The sequence below is a fragment of the Balearica regulorum genome, chromosome 2, assembly GCF_011004875.1.
Source record: "Balearica regulorum gibbericeps isolate bBalReg1 chromosome 2, bBalReg1.pri, whole genome shotgun sequence".
Classification (NCBI taxonomy): Eukaryota; Metazoa; Chordata; class Aves; order Gruiformes; family Gruidae; genus Balearica; species Balearica regulorum.
In genome coordinates this window covers 158,867,410-158,882,477 of record NC_046185.1, presented here as the reverse complement: position 1 = coordinate 158,882,477, position 15,068 = coordinate 158,867,410, and the positions used below count along the sequence as shown (strand labels likewise).

The following is a 15,068-nucleotide window of genomic DNA, read 5'->3' as shown; positions in this document are numbered from 1 at the left end:
AAACCCTGCCAAATGAGTTGGCTTTGCAGAGCCACGCGGTATTTCACAGGTAAATGATAGACTCTATACACGGCTCTAGGTGGGAGAAGAGGGAGGTTGCCATCATCACATGAAGTGGCATGGGCACAATTCCTGCTGTGTTTGAAGGGCCCTATGCCAAATCCCACAGGACCGAGCGCTGGGCTCCCCACACCTCATTTCAATGTCACTGGGGAACAAAACGTAGAGCTGAGTGTGCAATACGAATGCCGTCACATAACAGACATTTCAGGAAGTCTCTGTAATTTCTTTAATTATTCAGACAACAGAGCACAAGGATAATAGCTTCAAGTACATTCTTATACATTATTTTAACAGTAATAGATATGTATTTAGTCATAAACTATTCTGTAGCCACCACTATGTGTACATTTTATACAAACTATTGCCATACTCGGACCCTGAAAACGGACGGTGACATCTCCTAGACGTTTTGCACAATGTTATGACAGTACATCCTTCATACGAGAGCTGTAGCTATAGGTTGGATCGGTCCATCTAACGAAGCACTTCTAATACATACCACGGAGGGGTGATCTGGACGTGAGGCGCCGAGGAAGAGAGGTAATAAATATATGGTGAGAGGGAGGCATATAGTCACCCGAAATACGTGCAATGGAGAACACAGCACGGCATTTCTTTGCTTGGCAAAACAGATTTATCCTAGAATAAGACGGCATCTTAGCTTCTCTCACACAGCAAAGCTCTGAGCTCATTTTGGCCTTTCGGTGAAGATTAAACACGGCAATGTCTGATATGGTCCCTATTGGGGCATGTGCCCTACCCTGACAAAAGTGTGGGGTCTGGTCAAACGGGTCTTTTTCATCTCTGTTACGATTTAGACTGAAGCCCCCAAGCCAATGGCTTTAAGTCTGATCATTGATATCCCTAAAGACCTCCACTACCTGACCTCTGGAGAAGGTAGGCTCCAACACGGTCATTTTTTGAATGTTAAGGTTTTACAAAATGTCAACCGCTGTCCAGAGACAGAGGTAAGAGAGCTCAGATGCCCAGACACCACCATACAAAGGCCAGGCTCTTACAGCAGAGGCTCATTTGTTCCACAATCACATTTTTACATGCCCCAAACCGGCCACATTTGCAGCCCCCGATGCACCAGCAGACCCTGAAGACACAGAGGCAGCAGAGTCCGAGCCAGGCAGGAGGTGGGTCCCCGGCACCCACTGGGCAGTCCACAGTCCCCCGTGATGCCCCACACCACGTGGGCATTAGGGTGGTTTGGTTCCCATTCTGATCATCCACATGGGCGCTGCAGCACGCTGGCAGTTGCACCGAAGTCTCACCATCCTGGCCATGACGGAGCTCTGGAAGGTGGAGGTGGCCCTGGACTAGAAGCTGTTGGGAAAGAGACACCACATCCATCTGCTAGGGCTTGACACGGGGTTGCTCATGCCCGGGGCTCAGCCACTGGCTCCTGGCACCACTCTGGAAGCCCCCAGGCTTTGAGCATGGAAGAGCATGGTCTACACTCTCCAGAGATGGCCCCAGGCAAGGACATCCTAGGAGGACACCTGGAGCTGCTGTCCATCCAGGTGGAGGACGTGGCTGTGTCTCTGGAGCAAAAGGCTGCCTGATGGATGAAAGTCCTAGACCGGTGAGTAATGGAAACTGAAGAAAAGGTGAGAAGACATTCAAGGAAAGGTCCCTTCCAGCACGGTCCTGTCGCAGACGCGCACACACACGCACACACAATGTTTTGCAAAATTTTTAAAGGGATCCTGGAAACCCTCCGGGGAAGAGCGCGCGGCACAGCAGAACCTCACTCATCAGCACCCGGCGAGGACGAGCCCCTCGGCAGGGCTTGGAGCTGGGAACAGGTGGGGGATGCACTACTGGCCCCACCACTTGTCTAAAACACATCTCCAATACGCGCATCCATCGATGGCTCGGGATGGACTCTGATGCGTTACAGCTAAGGAATGTCTCTCAGAATAAACGAACAAATTTTTATCCCTTTTTTTTTGTTTTACAAAGGGTGTTTTGTTCTTTTCTCAGTGGCTCCAAGCCTCACATCTTTACTCAGGCAAGGTGGCCAGTGAAATCCGGTGGCCACCTCCTTCTTCCAGCATCAGCCACATGAATCCCAGTTAATTCACCAACGTCAGTGTCGATCCCCCAGATTTCCATCTTCCGGGCACCCGAATTAAAGCCGATTAAGATCTTGGTGCTGCCTCAAGGTGAAGGCAGCTGCCTGCCTTCAGATTAACATGCTTCAAAGGGCAAACTTGATTTAACTCCCTCAGAAATCAATTTTAAGAGATGCCTGTGGTCTCTGGACCAGACCAGGAGATGGACACGGAGCCACGGCTGGAGCTGGAAGAAGGGAGCATCGCCTGAGCGCAGACAGGGAGCCGGGGCTCCGGCAAAGGAATACCGCATCTCCCAGTCGCTCGTGCGAATAAGTGAGGTTCTACTGTTAGTACAAGAGATTCCAGGTTACGCGCGGATGTGATGGATTCATTTCCTTAATTAAAGTACCAAAATTAAAGGTTATAAGCAACACATCTAAATAAAATAACGGGCACTCCTTTAGGCATCGTGTTTCCTAAACCAATAAGCAAAAAGGAAAAAAAAAAATGGGATGCACCAGGAACTCTTAGTTATTATATACTAACCAGACTGTGCATGGCACATTTTATTTCTATAAAACTATTAAACTATTACAAAATATTCAAAAATACATTTTAGTAAATTTACAGCAGTTATTTCTCAATTTATTAATGCAAAACATCCTTTTCTCCCCTCTGTACAAACTACCGTCTCCATCGTCACAGAATTGCCGCCATGTGCGCTTTTTAAAAAATATTATTTTCTAATAAATTTTTTTTGAAGTTAAAAATAACAAAGTTTTTACGGTTTTTGCAAATAAAAAGTTTGTGTAACAGTCTTGACTTCCATGAACGTGGCCAAATGGTGTTTTTACAAAGCAAAACATGGAAAACAATACAGGAAATGACATTACATTTGAAACTATTTAAATTAAAATAATATATTCTCATATTTTACACTATTTCAAAAAACGAAATGTGATTCAGTTAAGTATTGATCTCTCAAAAAAATCTAATTTACAATTCTGTGTATAAAAATATAATTTACGGACCCCCATGAAGTTTGTCTTTTTTTGTGTGTTTGCTTGCTTGCTTGTTTTTTAGACTTGCTGAAACGAAGGAGCAATGTAATGGAGAGACGGGAAAGTACAGAATTTTGCTTTCAGAAAGTCAGGACACACGTGACATGTAGAAAAATAGACTCTGCGCAGTTTTGCTTGGCCTCACAAAATAATTTTTTCCCCTGTGAGTACAGTTCACATGATAATAAATTATCAAAGAAACTATTTAAGGCTCTTGAAGGTCCGGTTCATATCATTTAAAACATCTATTCAAAATACCAAAGAAATAAATATCCAGGAGAGGAGGAAAAAAAAACCAAACAAAACAACAAATAAAACAACAAAACAAAAGAACAAATAAAAATATATATATATTTATAAACTAAACAGAACAGAACTTCCTGGGGTCTTTGTTTCCCTTAAAGTCTACTTTGGACTGTCCTACTTAATTATTATTATTTTATTATTATTATTTTTTAAGTCTTAATCCGTGCTCTCTTTTAAAAATATGTAAATTTTTTTCCTTTCTTTTTTTCTTTTAGGTTTTTCTTTTCTTTTTTTTCTCCTTTTTTTTTTTTTTAAATCCTTTCTCTCTCTCTCTCTCTCTCTCTCTCTCTCTGTGTCTCTGCGTGTCCCTCGGAGGCTGTCGGGCGGCCAGGTCGGCGCGGGATGCTCTCAGCTGGATGGCACCACCATGCCCAGCGGGTGCAGAGAGTCACTATCCAGCACCCAGCTGCCGATGCGGTAGAGGAGGCGAGAGTACCAGTGGATGCCGGGGGTGGCGGGGGCACCCACCGGGACCCCCCCGCCGGAGGGGCAGAGGGCAGCCAGCATCCCCTGGAGCAGGCGGAAGGGAGCGAACGCCCAGTGCGCCCAGCTGTGCTCCTCGATGACGGCGTAGCAGGAGGCCAGCACCCGGTTGATGAGGATGGTGCCCTGGGCGGTGAGCGGGGCGTACGCCCCCGAAGCCTCCTCCCTCAGTGAGACGCTGTGCACGGCCGCGGGCAGGAGCTGCCGCCCGCCCTCGCCCAACACGTAGACCCGCTGGCCTGGCCGTACGCGGCTGGCGAAGAGCGCCCGGCTGCTGGGGGTCCCCTCCTGCGACTGGTTGTGTTGGGGGGCCACGAAGAGGAGGTGGGCGGCCGTCAGCAACAGCCGGGCCCGGGGCTGCCGCGTCTCGATGACATAGAAGAGCTTGTGGGAGCCGTCCTCCCGATCGAGGAAGGCGAGGAAGTCACTGTAGAGCAACCGGCCCTCCGCGTCGGCTGCCAGCACCCGGTCCCCAGGGCTCAGGTCCTTCACCAGCTTGGTGCCGCCTTGCTCCAGGTGCACCGTGGCCGAACCAGGGAAGCAGCCCCCAGATTTGGCCGCCACCGAGTTTTCTGTGCAAGGAGAGAGGCACAGCGGGGTTAGAGAGGGCACCCGCCGGGCCAGGTCGTGGGGGCATGGGGTTGTGAACGTATGGGCATGCACCACTTCCTTGGCTGCCCTGACCCTCCCAAGAGGGGTTGTGGCCTTGCTCCCCACTGAAATTCCTCCATCCTCATCTATGAACTTGCCCCGTTTGCACTCAATAGATCAAGTGAGAATCGTCTTTCTGCCAGATTTGAGCTCGTGCGTCTCCCTTTGGGTTAGGAGTTATAGGGGCCCTTCGTCTCGTTAAGAAAATGGGTCAAAATATTTCCCTTGAAAAAGCTGTTCCGGAACAAATCTATTCTGGAAGAGCTTCCCACCTGGATATCGTTTGCCCGGTGTCTGACACCTGATGTTGAATAACTCGCAGGCTTTCAAAGCTGAGTGATTTTGCTGGAATAAGGTTTCTCTTCTTCTAGGTGAGCATCCATGCTTGCAATGCTCAGGGTCCCCATGCAGCTCTTACTGAAGGAGCCCATCTAGGGCAGTAATGAGCAGAAAGCAGGAGGAGGCTTTGCCCCAAGGAGCACACAGATTTGCACATTGCCCCACTGGAAAGCAACAACACGGATTTCCTGAGCCCCCCCTCCATCTGCCTATGCCTGACCCCACACTGCTCCCCAGCCCTTGTTGCCCTCCTGGCAAGGCAGCTGCTGGGGCACGTGTCATCCCCTCTAACATCCCTGCCTGGCACCTCCACTTCTCTGGTTCACTCGTCTTTCCTCCCCCCCCCCGCCCCCGCAAAAAGCATCTCCTTTGCCTCTCCCACCCCTCTGGAAGGAGGATGCTGTTCCCTGTCCGGGGGCGCGTGGTCCCTGGGCAGTCCCACGCCTGTTGCAGACCCAAGCACACCCCTCCTTCACCTCCTCCAGCTTTCAGAGTTACTCAGAGTTTAGCTACTAAATCCTATTGCCACTGCTGCTGCTTTCCAGTGTTCCTGAGAGGAATAATCACAGGTTTAAAGAAAGCAGAAATAGCAATGAGACTTTGAGTCTCTCTTGCAAAACCCTTTGTGGAAGTTCAGCCATGTCCGGGGCGGTGGGAGAGGACCTCTGCCCTGTCCCAGGCTGGTCTCTAACTTAACCGAGGGACTCCAGGGTGTTCCTAAAAGCTCTGATTTTCTCTATATTGGGTTGGAGCCTGTGGTATGTCATGGTAGCAAGTGTATTTGCTACAGCTGTGGACATTCCTCATCGCTCCTTTGCCCTCCCCTGGTTTCTCCCAGTTACTCCCTATACCAGTTTAGAGTCCTGGTGATTTATCTCCTATAGCTGGTCGGATTTTATATTTTGCCTCTGTGGCTGGTACTGAAGCTCTTATGATTTAAATAAACCCTTGGAGTGTCTCTTAATGACTTTCTCAGGAAGGACAGGAAGGGTGAAAATTAGACTGTTATTGATTTGCTAATGACTTTATCACTTCTCCTTCAGAAATGAAGCAGCAAGATCTCCAAGGCCTCTTCAGGGAGGACATGGCAACAAACAAGCTATATGCTTTATGTGGAGCCCTCTGCTAGCAAAGTACACCTTCCTACAAGCTGACAGTAAAGGTCTGGCTTGAGCTTTGTTTGCATATTCAGGGACTTGATGAATAGATCTAGTAGTGTAGCAGCTCTACAAACATGCCAGTGAATTGGCAGAGGTGTGAAAATCTGCTTCTTTGAGCAGTGCTTGTTTGGGTTCTCTAATTAAAATCCAATAAAGGATCAGCATTGTCATTCTGATTCATGTAATAAATGCAGACACTCTTGGAAGAGAGGACACTTCCATTTTTTTCCCAGCTTCTTCCCCCCCTTTTCTCCCCCTCCCTATTTGTTCAGGTGCAGAAACCCTATGTGCCAATTCACACACATACTCTCCAAAAAACCCAGGACCTTCCAAGCACTATTTGCACAGCAGAGCCACTTTTCCAAGGCACTCAAGATGTGTATTTGAATTTTAAATGTAGAAGCTTGCTCTAAATACTTGCTGTAGCGCATTATCAATGTCCCTTTTACCACCCGTGCCTCTCCCTCCTCTGTCCTGGTGACAATAATTCAGGCCTTGGGGGAACTCTTCTTTGCATTCCAGTCTCCGGGATCATACTTTTTGCAAACAGAGATCTAGATAAAGAATCTTCCTGCCCGGCATTATGGGGTTTAATCTTCTCATAAGATGCTCTGTCATGAAACGAGGTTTGGACAGTTTGAAATCAGGCTGAGCGGATGGAATTCAAGCCTGCTCCCTTGAAGCCCGCGTGGTACAGTCACACGACCCTGCCTGACACCCTCTAAATATTGCCCCTGAGTCTGTGTGTGCCGAATCTCAATGAGCAGCTTGGGGTTACTCCTCTCCTATGAAATACCCGTGGGGGTGGATTAAGGGGTACACTTGGGCTAAGGTCATCGCACACCACAATCGGACACCTTGTGCTATAAAGCCCATCATCTTCGCTATTGAAAGGGATGTTTCATATCACTGCACGGCTGATAGCTTTGCAGGGCTTCTTTTTGGTTAGAAAGGACCAGGGAGCTGAACAAAAGCGGTAGCGGGCTCTCAGGACAAAGCCCAAGTGGGCTGGGAGAGATGCTACCCTGGCTCAGCCCCTGGGGAGCTTCGGGCTGGAGCGGGGGGGATGAGCCCCTCTTGCAGACAGGCTTGACGAGGCGAGGCTCGTGGGGCTGCTGATTTCCAAGCAAACGGTTATATTTAAAGAAAGCCATTATTTTCTTTTGCAACCAAGTGTTTCTTGACACTTACAGCAGGCTGCTGGGCTAGAGGATGCTACTAAAAAGCACTTTAGCTGCCATGCAGCCGGGTGAAGGGAGGCGGCCGGGGGGGTGGGTAGGGGGTGGCACTTGCCAACCGATTTGCTCCCCCAAAAAAGTGTGAAGTGTCAAGAAAATGAACTGGGCGAGTCGGGGATTTCTTGCGAGCTGTTCCCAGGTTGAGACAGCGTGTGGCGTTGTAAGCACAGGGGAGGGGAGGGAAAAAAATTATATGAATGTGTATCCCTGTCTGGGAATTTCCTAGCGGCTGCCGCTGAAGAAGGCAGGGGACCACGTTTCTTATTTATTTTCCTGGCCGGCTCCCACTCCGAGATTAGCGATCGCGAGTAAGGCTTGCAGCCAGCGGGGCGGCTGGAGACGGCCACTAGTGTTTGTGTTGAACATGCTCTTTGGATGGAGAAAGCAGCAAATCCCACGGGGGGGAGGAGGAGGGTGTGTGGCTGCGGCGCAGCGCTCGTGGGAAGGCTGGGCACGCGAATCACCCAAATAAAATGCTGTCAGAAAGGGCTGCGGCTGGTTGGGTTTGGTTTGGGTTTTTTTTTCCCCTTCCCCCCCGTTCCTTTCCCCCATCCCTGCACCGGCGGGATCACTAAGAGGCGGGGGGGGGGGGGGGGGGGTGGGGGGCTGCGCCCTGGGGGGCTCCGCTCCCCATCCCCGGAGGAGCCCCGACGGGGCGGGCTGGGCTGATGGGGACCCTGCGGGGACGGGAAGGAGGGACCCCGAGCGGCACCGGGCAGGGCGGGGAAGGCTCGGGGTGGAGTGGGGGGGGCCGAGCGACGTGTCCCTGGGCAGGCTGCCCGCCTTACCTGCTTTGACGGAGCAGTGGATGTGCGCCTTGGACTCGTAGTAGACCCAGTCGAAGCCGGCCTCGACGGCCAGGCGGGCCAGCATGCCGTACTTGCTGCGGTCCCGGTCCGAGGTGGTGATGTCCACGGCGCGGCCCTCGTAGTGCAGGGACTCCTCGGAGTGGTGGCCGTCCTCGTCCCAGCCTTCGGTCACCCGCAGCTTCACCCCGGGCCACTGGTTCATCACCGAGATCGCCAGGGCGTTCAGCTTGTCCTTGCAGCGCTGCGGGGATACGGGCACACGGGGAAGGGCGCATTGCGGGGGGGCACTGCTGCAGCCAGGAGCAGACACCCCCCCTTCACTATTCATCCCCCCCAGGGCCGCATCCTGCCCTCCCGTCCCCCCGTCCACCCCCGCCGCCAAAACGCGCCGCAGGATGGGCCGAGCCAGGGCTGAGCATCTTCTCCCCTGCTGCCAGAGAGGGACAGGGAGGCAGGTGAGGAGGAGGATGATGAAGAAACTTGGGGACACGGGAGGAAGAGGGGGTGAAACACCACGAAGACCCACCGGGACGGTGCCACCCCCTCCCCCGGCACCTGCCGCAGTGGCAGGGACACACGCACACACACGCACACACACGCACACACACGCACACACACATCACCGGCGCTGGGGTGTGAGTGTGTCGGTTCAAAGCCACCTGCACGGAGCAAATTCCTGCCGCTAAGTGCCCTGTCTCCTTCCCGAGAGCGAAGTTTCTGCCGAGAACAAACACTTGCCATGTGTCTCAGAGTCACGGATTCCCCCCCGGAATGTCTCTCCGGGTCTTTTCAGCTTAATTCTGTGTTGAAAGGGGTCTCAATACATGTTAACAGCCTTTATGTGCTGAAGGGAGGGGTGATTTTTTTTTTTTTTTCCTCTTCCTTCGCCCATCACTCATTAGAGCCCTCAAAGCAGCATGGGCTGGGAGCATTCACTCCGCTTCAAACATACATCCGCGCTCGCCTACAAAGCCGAGCAAATCCATACAATAATATAGCTCTTAGTGGGAAGATGAAAAGCGAGGGAGGGCCAAGGAGGGAAGTTAAGCGAAGCAGGGATGCTATGCAAGCCAGGAGACCCTTTGTGTGGAGCGAAACGTTTTCCAACTCTGTGGAGAATCACTACAGGGTTTTCCATCGCCCCTCCGGAGCCGCCGGCCTTCCCCGGGGCTGAACCGGGCCTCGCAGCACCGGGGGCCTGCGGGGAGCGAGCAAATGAGGGGGGCGGGATGGGGGGGACGGAGGGAAAGGGGGGCTGCACCGGTGGAGGGGAGTGAGCTCTAAATGAAACCCTGAAAGTTGGTGGGGGGAGGGAGGGATTGCTATCGTCTTAGCCAGGGTGTGGAATAAACAAGCCGACGGTAGGGGAAAAGGACTCGCAGTCCCTCAGAAATAGGAAATCAGCACCGAAAGCGTTGAAAAGCGCTTGACTAAAGGTACAGAGTGAGAAACACACACGTTGCCAACTTTCTCTCCCTCTTTTTGGGAGGAAAATAACTCGTAGATACACACGATGTGGCTTGCTTGATGCAAATATCGACACGGATTAAAGCCACGGCGGGATGCAGTAAGCTGCAGTAAGCTGCTCTTCCCTCACCTTTGCTGGCCTGACCGGGATGCTTGGCCTTCTGCAAGATCATTCCCCCCAGTATGCTCCCAGCACGCCCAGTAACAGACCACAAAGACCCCCTTCACAGCTTCCCCAGAAAGGGACAGCCCGTCCATTATCCCGGCGACGCTACTTTTAGGGACGTGACAAGGTTGCTCAACAAGAAAGTTCCCGTGTGTCTATCGACAGTCATAAAAAGCAATTCCAGCAATACACAGGTCCCCGAGAGATATCAAACGCAATCGTGAGCTCACTTTGGACTCTCTGGCCTACCGTTTTATGGAAAGAGCCGAGTGTTTGGGTTTCGGCACCGTTCCCGGCAGCAAAGCACAGCAGCACAAGGAAGTTGAGTTTGATTATTTTTTTTTTTCCCCTCCCTTTCTCCCTCGCACACCTGAGAGGATGGATACACTCCTCCACTGATTTATGTGGGGAGGGGGGGGGGAGCCAAGGATCAAACGTCTCAGCTACTGATAAGGCGACAGCCCTGCGCGACACGGCGGTGTCTTGCCCCGCCGCTGCTCACGGGAGGCAGCGGGCGCGGAGGGACGGGCAGGGGTACAGGCAGGGGTACAGGCAGGGGTACAGGCAGGGGTGCGGGCAGCGCCTAGGGTCTCTTGCCGCTCCGGCCCTGCCAGCACCACGCTCCCGGCTTCAAGCGAAATAAAGAAGAAACGACCTCCTAAAGGACTTTCCTCCCCTTTATACTGCCTGAGCTGGATTGTCAGAGTCAAAAGCCGTGAAGCCCAGACTATTTATTAATTCATTGGGTCGTGTGCCACAAATCAAGCCCAATTCTGTTCAGCCACCGTGAAGCTCAGCAGGGCTGCCTCCACTAACGCTTTGTGTGGAGGCAAAGTTGTTCAACAAGCCCTCTCCTGCCAGCTCCTAATCTCTTCACAAATGAATTGCTTGAAGGAAACACTTAACAGGTACCTGTCAGTGTAAACAACCTGGTGGGCTTCCTAAATGCCAAGTTGATCTCTAAATTCCTCACATCACGCACCGGTTGTGTGCCTGCATTACACGAGATTGCTATTTTATTTCATACAAATTCCAGCTTTATCATACTGACCTGGCCTCCTTATCTCTCCCCCGGATCCAGCCAATGGCTGGGGTGGGGGGGAGGGAGGGGAGGAAGGGGGGAACCTTCAGCAAACTGCTGTTGTCACCTGCAAAGTTGAGAACCTGACTTACCTACCTCTGTTTGCGTTTTTTTCCCCCCCCTTCTGGAGTTAATATTAACTAGCGGCTAATGCATTCGGCAACTATTCTGCAAGTTTAACGATTCTATTCAGGGAAGATCTCTGCATGGTTGAAGGGCTCACGAAGCAGGCGTTTAAAGGCTGGGATTTAACGAGAGGTTGTGGCCGAGGGAGGAAGGGAGGGAGGGAAGGAGGGAAAGGGAAGGAGAGAAAGCAAGGCAGGACGGCGCCTCGGGGCGCTGCGAACCCGGCCGTGCCCAGGGAAGGGTGGCCAGGGGCAGCACCTCCGCCCCCTCCCCAACCCCGCTCCGCTTCCCCGCTCCCTGCCTCGCCGAGGGGTGCCGGAGCCCGGCTCGGTCCCCCACCTCTCTCCCCTCTTTGCCGCCGGGTGCCCGGGCGTTGCGGCCTCCCCGTCCCCGCTGCCCTCAGCCCACCTCCCCCCTTTGTGTCTAAGGCACGGCAATAAGCACTGAAGGAGAAAAAAAAAAAAAAAAAAAAAAGTATTTGTTTTCGTTTCGTTCGTCTGAGGGAAGTTGACAGAAGGTCAGGAGTTCAGATGCTGCCAGCTAATGCAGCGAGAGCGGCCAGCCGCGTAGCCGGCGCGGCGTGCCCCGGGAGAGCCGCGGGGCCCGGGTCAGCCCGCACGCCGCCCCCCGGCCCGCAGCCCACCTCTGCCGACCGACTCCCGGCTTCCCGCCCCCCCCGCCCCCCCCCCCCCCCTCCCCGCGCCTTGCCCCGCCGCCCCGCTCCTCCGCGCACACGCACCGGCGCAGCCGCGCAGGGAGGGATGCGCCGTGGCCCGGCGGGAGCCCGTCTCCCGCGGAGCCGCCGCCGCCGCCGGGCTGCGGAGGGAAGGGTGAAACCCGAGCCGCCGCGATCGATACGCGAGGGGAGTAAGTGGAGCTGAAAATGCGAGAGATGCGCCTGACTCGCCGCACGCCTCGCACCGGAGGCAGCGAGGGCGGAGGACCGCGGGTGCGCAGAGGGGCGCGGAACGCACCGCGCCCGAGCGGGGGGACCGACGGCCGCTCCGCTCCGCTCCGCACCCCTGCGCGGGGCAGCGGCGGGGCGGCCGGGCAGAGGCGCGCCGCCGCGCTCCGAGGTACGGTGCGATTTAAGGTGGTCGGGAGGAGATGGTGGCGGCCGCCGGTCTCTCGCCCCGGGAGACCCGGCAAACGTGCGGAAAATCAGGCCGAGGAAAGGGGAGAGTTTGGGAAATTCCATCCCCCCCCCCCCCCCCCCTTTCCCCGCGTCCACTCCCCGCCTAGTCCTTCCAGGCGAGTACTGTTCTAGCACTGAAGGTGGGGCTTAAATGTATTAATATTAAAAAAGCGCTGTTGACCTATATTTGGAGGAAACCCATTTCCAGTGTCTAGATTGCATGTAGTTTCAGAAACTCCGGGATTGGCAGAGCAATTGACTTCACCGAGCTCTCTGTTGAGCATGAATAATAATTATGAGGTGACTCTCGAAGAGGTTCTTTTTTTTTTTTTTTTTTTTTGCATAAAATGGTTCCGCAATCTGATTCCGCCCGCGATCCAATATTTACCCAGTTGTAAACCTTGTGCCATCAGATTTTTTAAAACAGAAGGTGATGCAATGCCGATAAGTTGCAAGTCCCTCCCCTATGGAAGTACCAGAGCATTGGTGGCGAGCATCCTTAAAGAAATATCAATATATTTACGCTCTGATGGGCACAATTGCAAATGATGGTATTGCAATACGAGCTATATAATACGGAATCAGGAGAGGAATGGTCGATCCGGCTTCAGCTGCCTTTTGTGAGTGCACGACTGCATGCCTACTAAATTTAGAATATGCTCGCGAGGAAAAAAATAAATAATAAGAATAATAAAGAAGGCTAAATCAAGGGGGAAAAAAAGAGAAATGAAATAAAATATAGTAAAAAAAAAATCAAGTCAGCAGGCGTAGCAACCGAGGACTGCGTTTGTAATAATGAGTGAGTGGCCTGGCGGTCACTATACACTTGGGGTCCTCTGAGCTGTATGCAATTCGTTTGATCAAAGTGCATCCTTGGGGACAAATGCAAACAGCAATCTCTAACCAAGTTACAGAGAACGCCATGGCACGGTAATGACTGTAAGTATCACACAGATTTCCCCCACCAAATATCTAGATAGCTCCAGCTCCAGCCCCTGCTAACTTGTCTGGATAGATGGTATTTACATTCAATGGGGGGAACTAGCCGAGTTTGGAGGGGCGGGGGGAGGAGGGGGAGAGGGAAAGGGGGGGGCTTTCAAAAATACTAAGACAGATGCGTCCTTTAGGATTGCTCAGAGAGGTTAACAAACACAAATACAGGTATCTCTGTGGCTCTACCTGAGTCATCAGTCTGTCAGCTCCCGTGTTCTCTTCATCCTTAAAAATAATGTCAGGGTTGTAATTTGGGGTTAGTTCTTTAAATCTCTCGGAGTTTCTTGTGATCTTCCCTTCATATCTTCCACTGGCCCCTAGGGTCTTCTCTGCCACATTGGGAATAAACTGCTTATAGGCTAAAGGGGTCAGCTTTTTGGGGTGTCTCCTTTTTCCAATGCCCCTGCCTGGTCCACAAGTCAGCCCAGAGGAGACTAAAAGAGCGCAGATGAAGCCCACCAAGAGAATTCTTGTCAACAGCAGCATTTCGTCCATTGAATCCAATTACTTCAAAGCTCTCTGTGCCTATCCCTGGCTGTCTCTCTAGAGCTCTCTCTCCTCCTATGTCCTTGTCTGCTTTCTGAATCGTATACTATCCACCGATCCCTAGCAAGACAGGTGCTGGAATGGCAGGCTTTAGGTCGCTGATAACGGAACACATCGGAGTTTGGTCGGGAGACAGCGATCGAGAGACAAAAAAGGGTCTGATTTTAATGGTAGCAAAGCAAGACGCTTGTGAGAGGAGTCTGCCTTTAGTTCTATATTATAGCTGCCAGGGCCGAGAGCTGATTGGCCAAGGCGAGACAAGCTTGTCTTCTGATGTTTTAACCCTCAAAAAGGCAACAAATTCTTGAAAGATTTTTTTTTTTTCCTTTTACCTGAAGGGCTTGGAGCTGAGAGGGGTGGAGATCGCGCTTTCTTGGGATAACATCAATTACACGCTGTGTTGGTTTTTTTTTTTTTTTTTTTCCCCCCCAAAAAAACTTTCTTGGCAGAATGGTACATTTGTCAGCAAGAGGAACAGATGCTTCTGTGAAAGAGGAAAAAAAAAAAAAAAAGAAATAAGATTAGCAGGCTACCTCAGTGCAAGTCAAGTTTCTAAGGGCAGTTGCGGTTAAATAAAATGCCGAATTATCGGGGAGCCGTGCAAATAGAAACGTATTGGGGAAATATTAACGCCCGGGGGGGGGGGGGGGGGGGGGTGGGGGGGGGGGGGGCAGGGCACGGAATAATGCCATTTAGGAGCGCACCTAAGTGGCTTTGGAACAGGTTTCTTCCCCCCCCCCCCCCCCCGAAAAAGGGAGATTGCTCTCCCTCGTCAAGACATACATTTTTAAACACACTCGCCTTTTAGCTGATAAATGACTACTTTCAAGGCAGAAACAAGAAAGTCTGATGCGAGGCGGCACTTAGATGAACTTAGTGTGTCTGACTTGTGTATCACACAGCTGCAATGGGGAGAGATCTAAATGGCTTTTTTTTTTTTTTTTTAAATAAAATCAGGACTATCATCCAGTTTAAAATAATATTGTATCGTCAGAAGTGCGTGAAAAGTCAACTGATTAAAAAATAGATGGTCTCCTGAGCATGCTGGGGCTATATTCTTTGTTTCTCTGGTCCAAGTCGAAGAGGAGCGATTTAGACTCTTACACCTCCTTGCGGGGTGTCATTAAGTTTTTAAGAAAAGGATAGTGTTGAAAGCATCCGCAAACACAATTAACAGAGATCGATCCAAGCAAAGTGAATGGAAAGGGGATAAGTTTAATGTTAAATTAATTGTTATCTCATGCAGCGTGGCAAGTGATGTCTTTATCCCGATCCCAAAAGCTACTAATCAGACAAAGGTGTTGAGAGACGAGCAAAATTGCAGAGATGGGGCTGATAGAGCAGGTTAGACAGAAAAGCACAGTCCCATATGAACAAA

General features: G+C 51.7%; 1 protein-coding gene across 2 annotated transcripts; it reads right to left on the bottom strand.

Moving 5' to 3' along the window:
• Positions 1–330: 330 nt before the first annotated feature.
• SHH (sonic hedgehog signaling molecule) lies at positions 331–13,881 on the bottom strand. 2 transcript variants are annotated; one of them, XM_075746642.1, is made up of 3 exons: positions 13,331–13,881; positions 8,156–8,417; positions 331–4,551 (listed from the first exon to the last, which is right to left on the bottom strand). In XM_075746642.1, exons 1-3 carry the CDS (start codon positions 13,637–13,639, stop codon positions 3,845–3,847), a joined length of 1,278 nt encoding a protein of 425 aa, XP_075602757.1. In that variant the 5' UTR covers positions 13,640–13,881; the 3' UTR covers positions 331–3,844. The 2 variants fall into 2 exon arrangements, with proteins under 2 accessions (XP_075602757.1, XP_075602756.1); XM_075746641.1 differs by lacking the exon at positions 13,331–13,881 and adding an exon at positions 11,756–12,275.
• Positions 13,882–15,068: the final 1,187 nt, after the last annotated feature.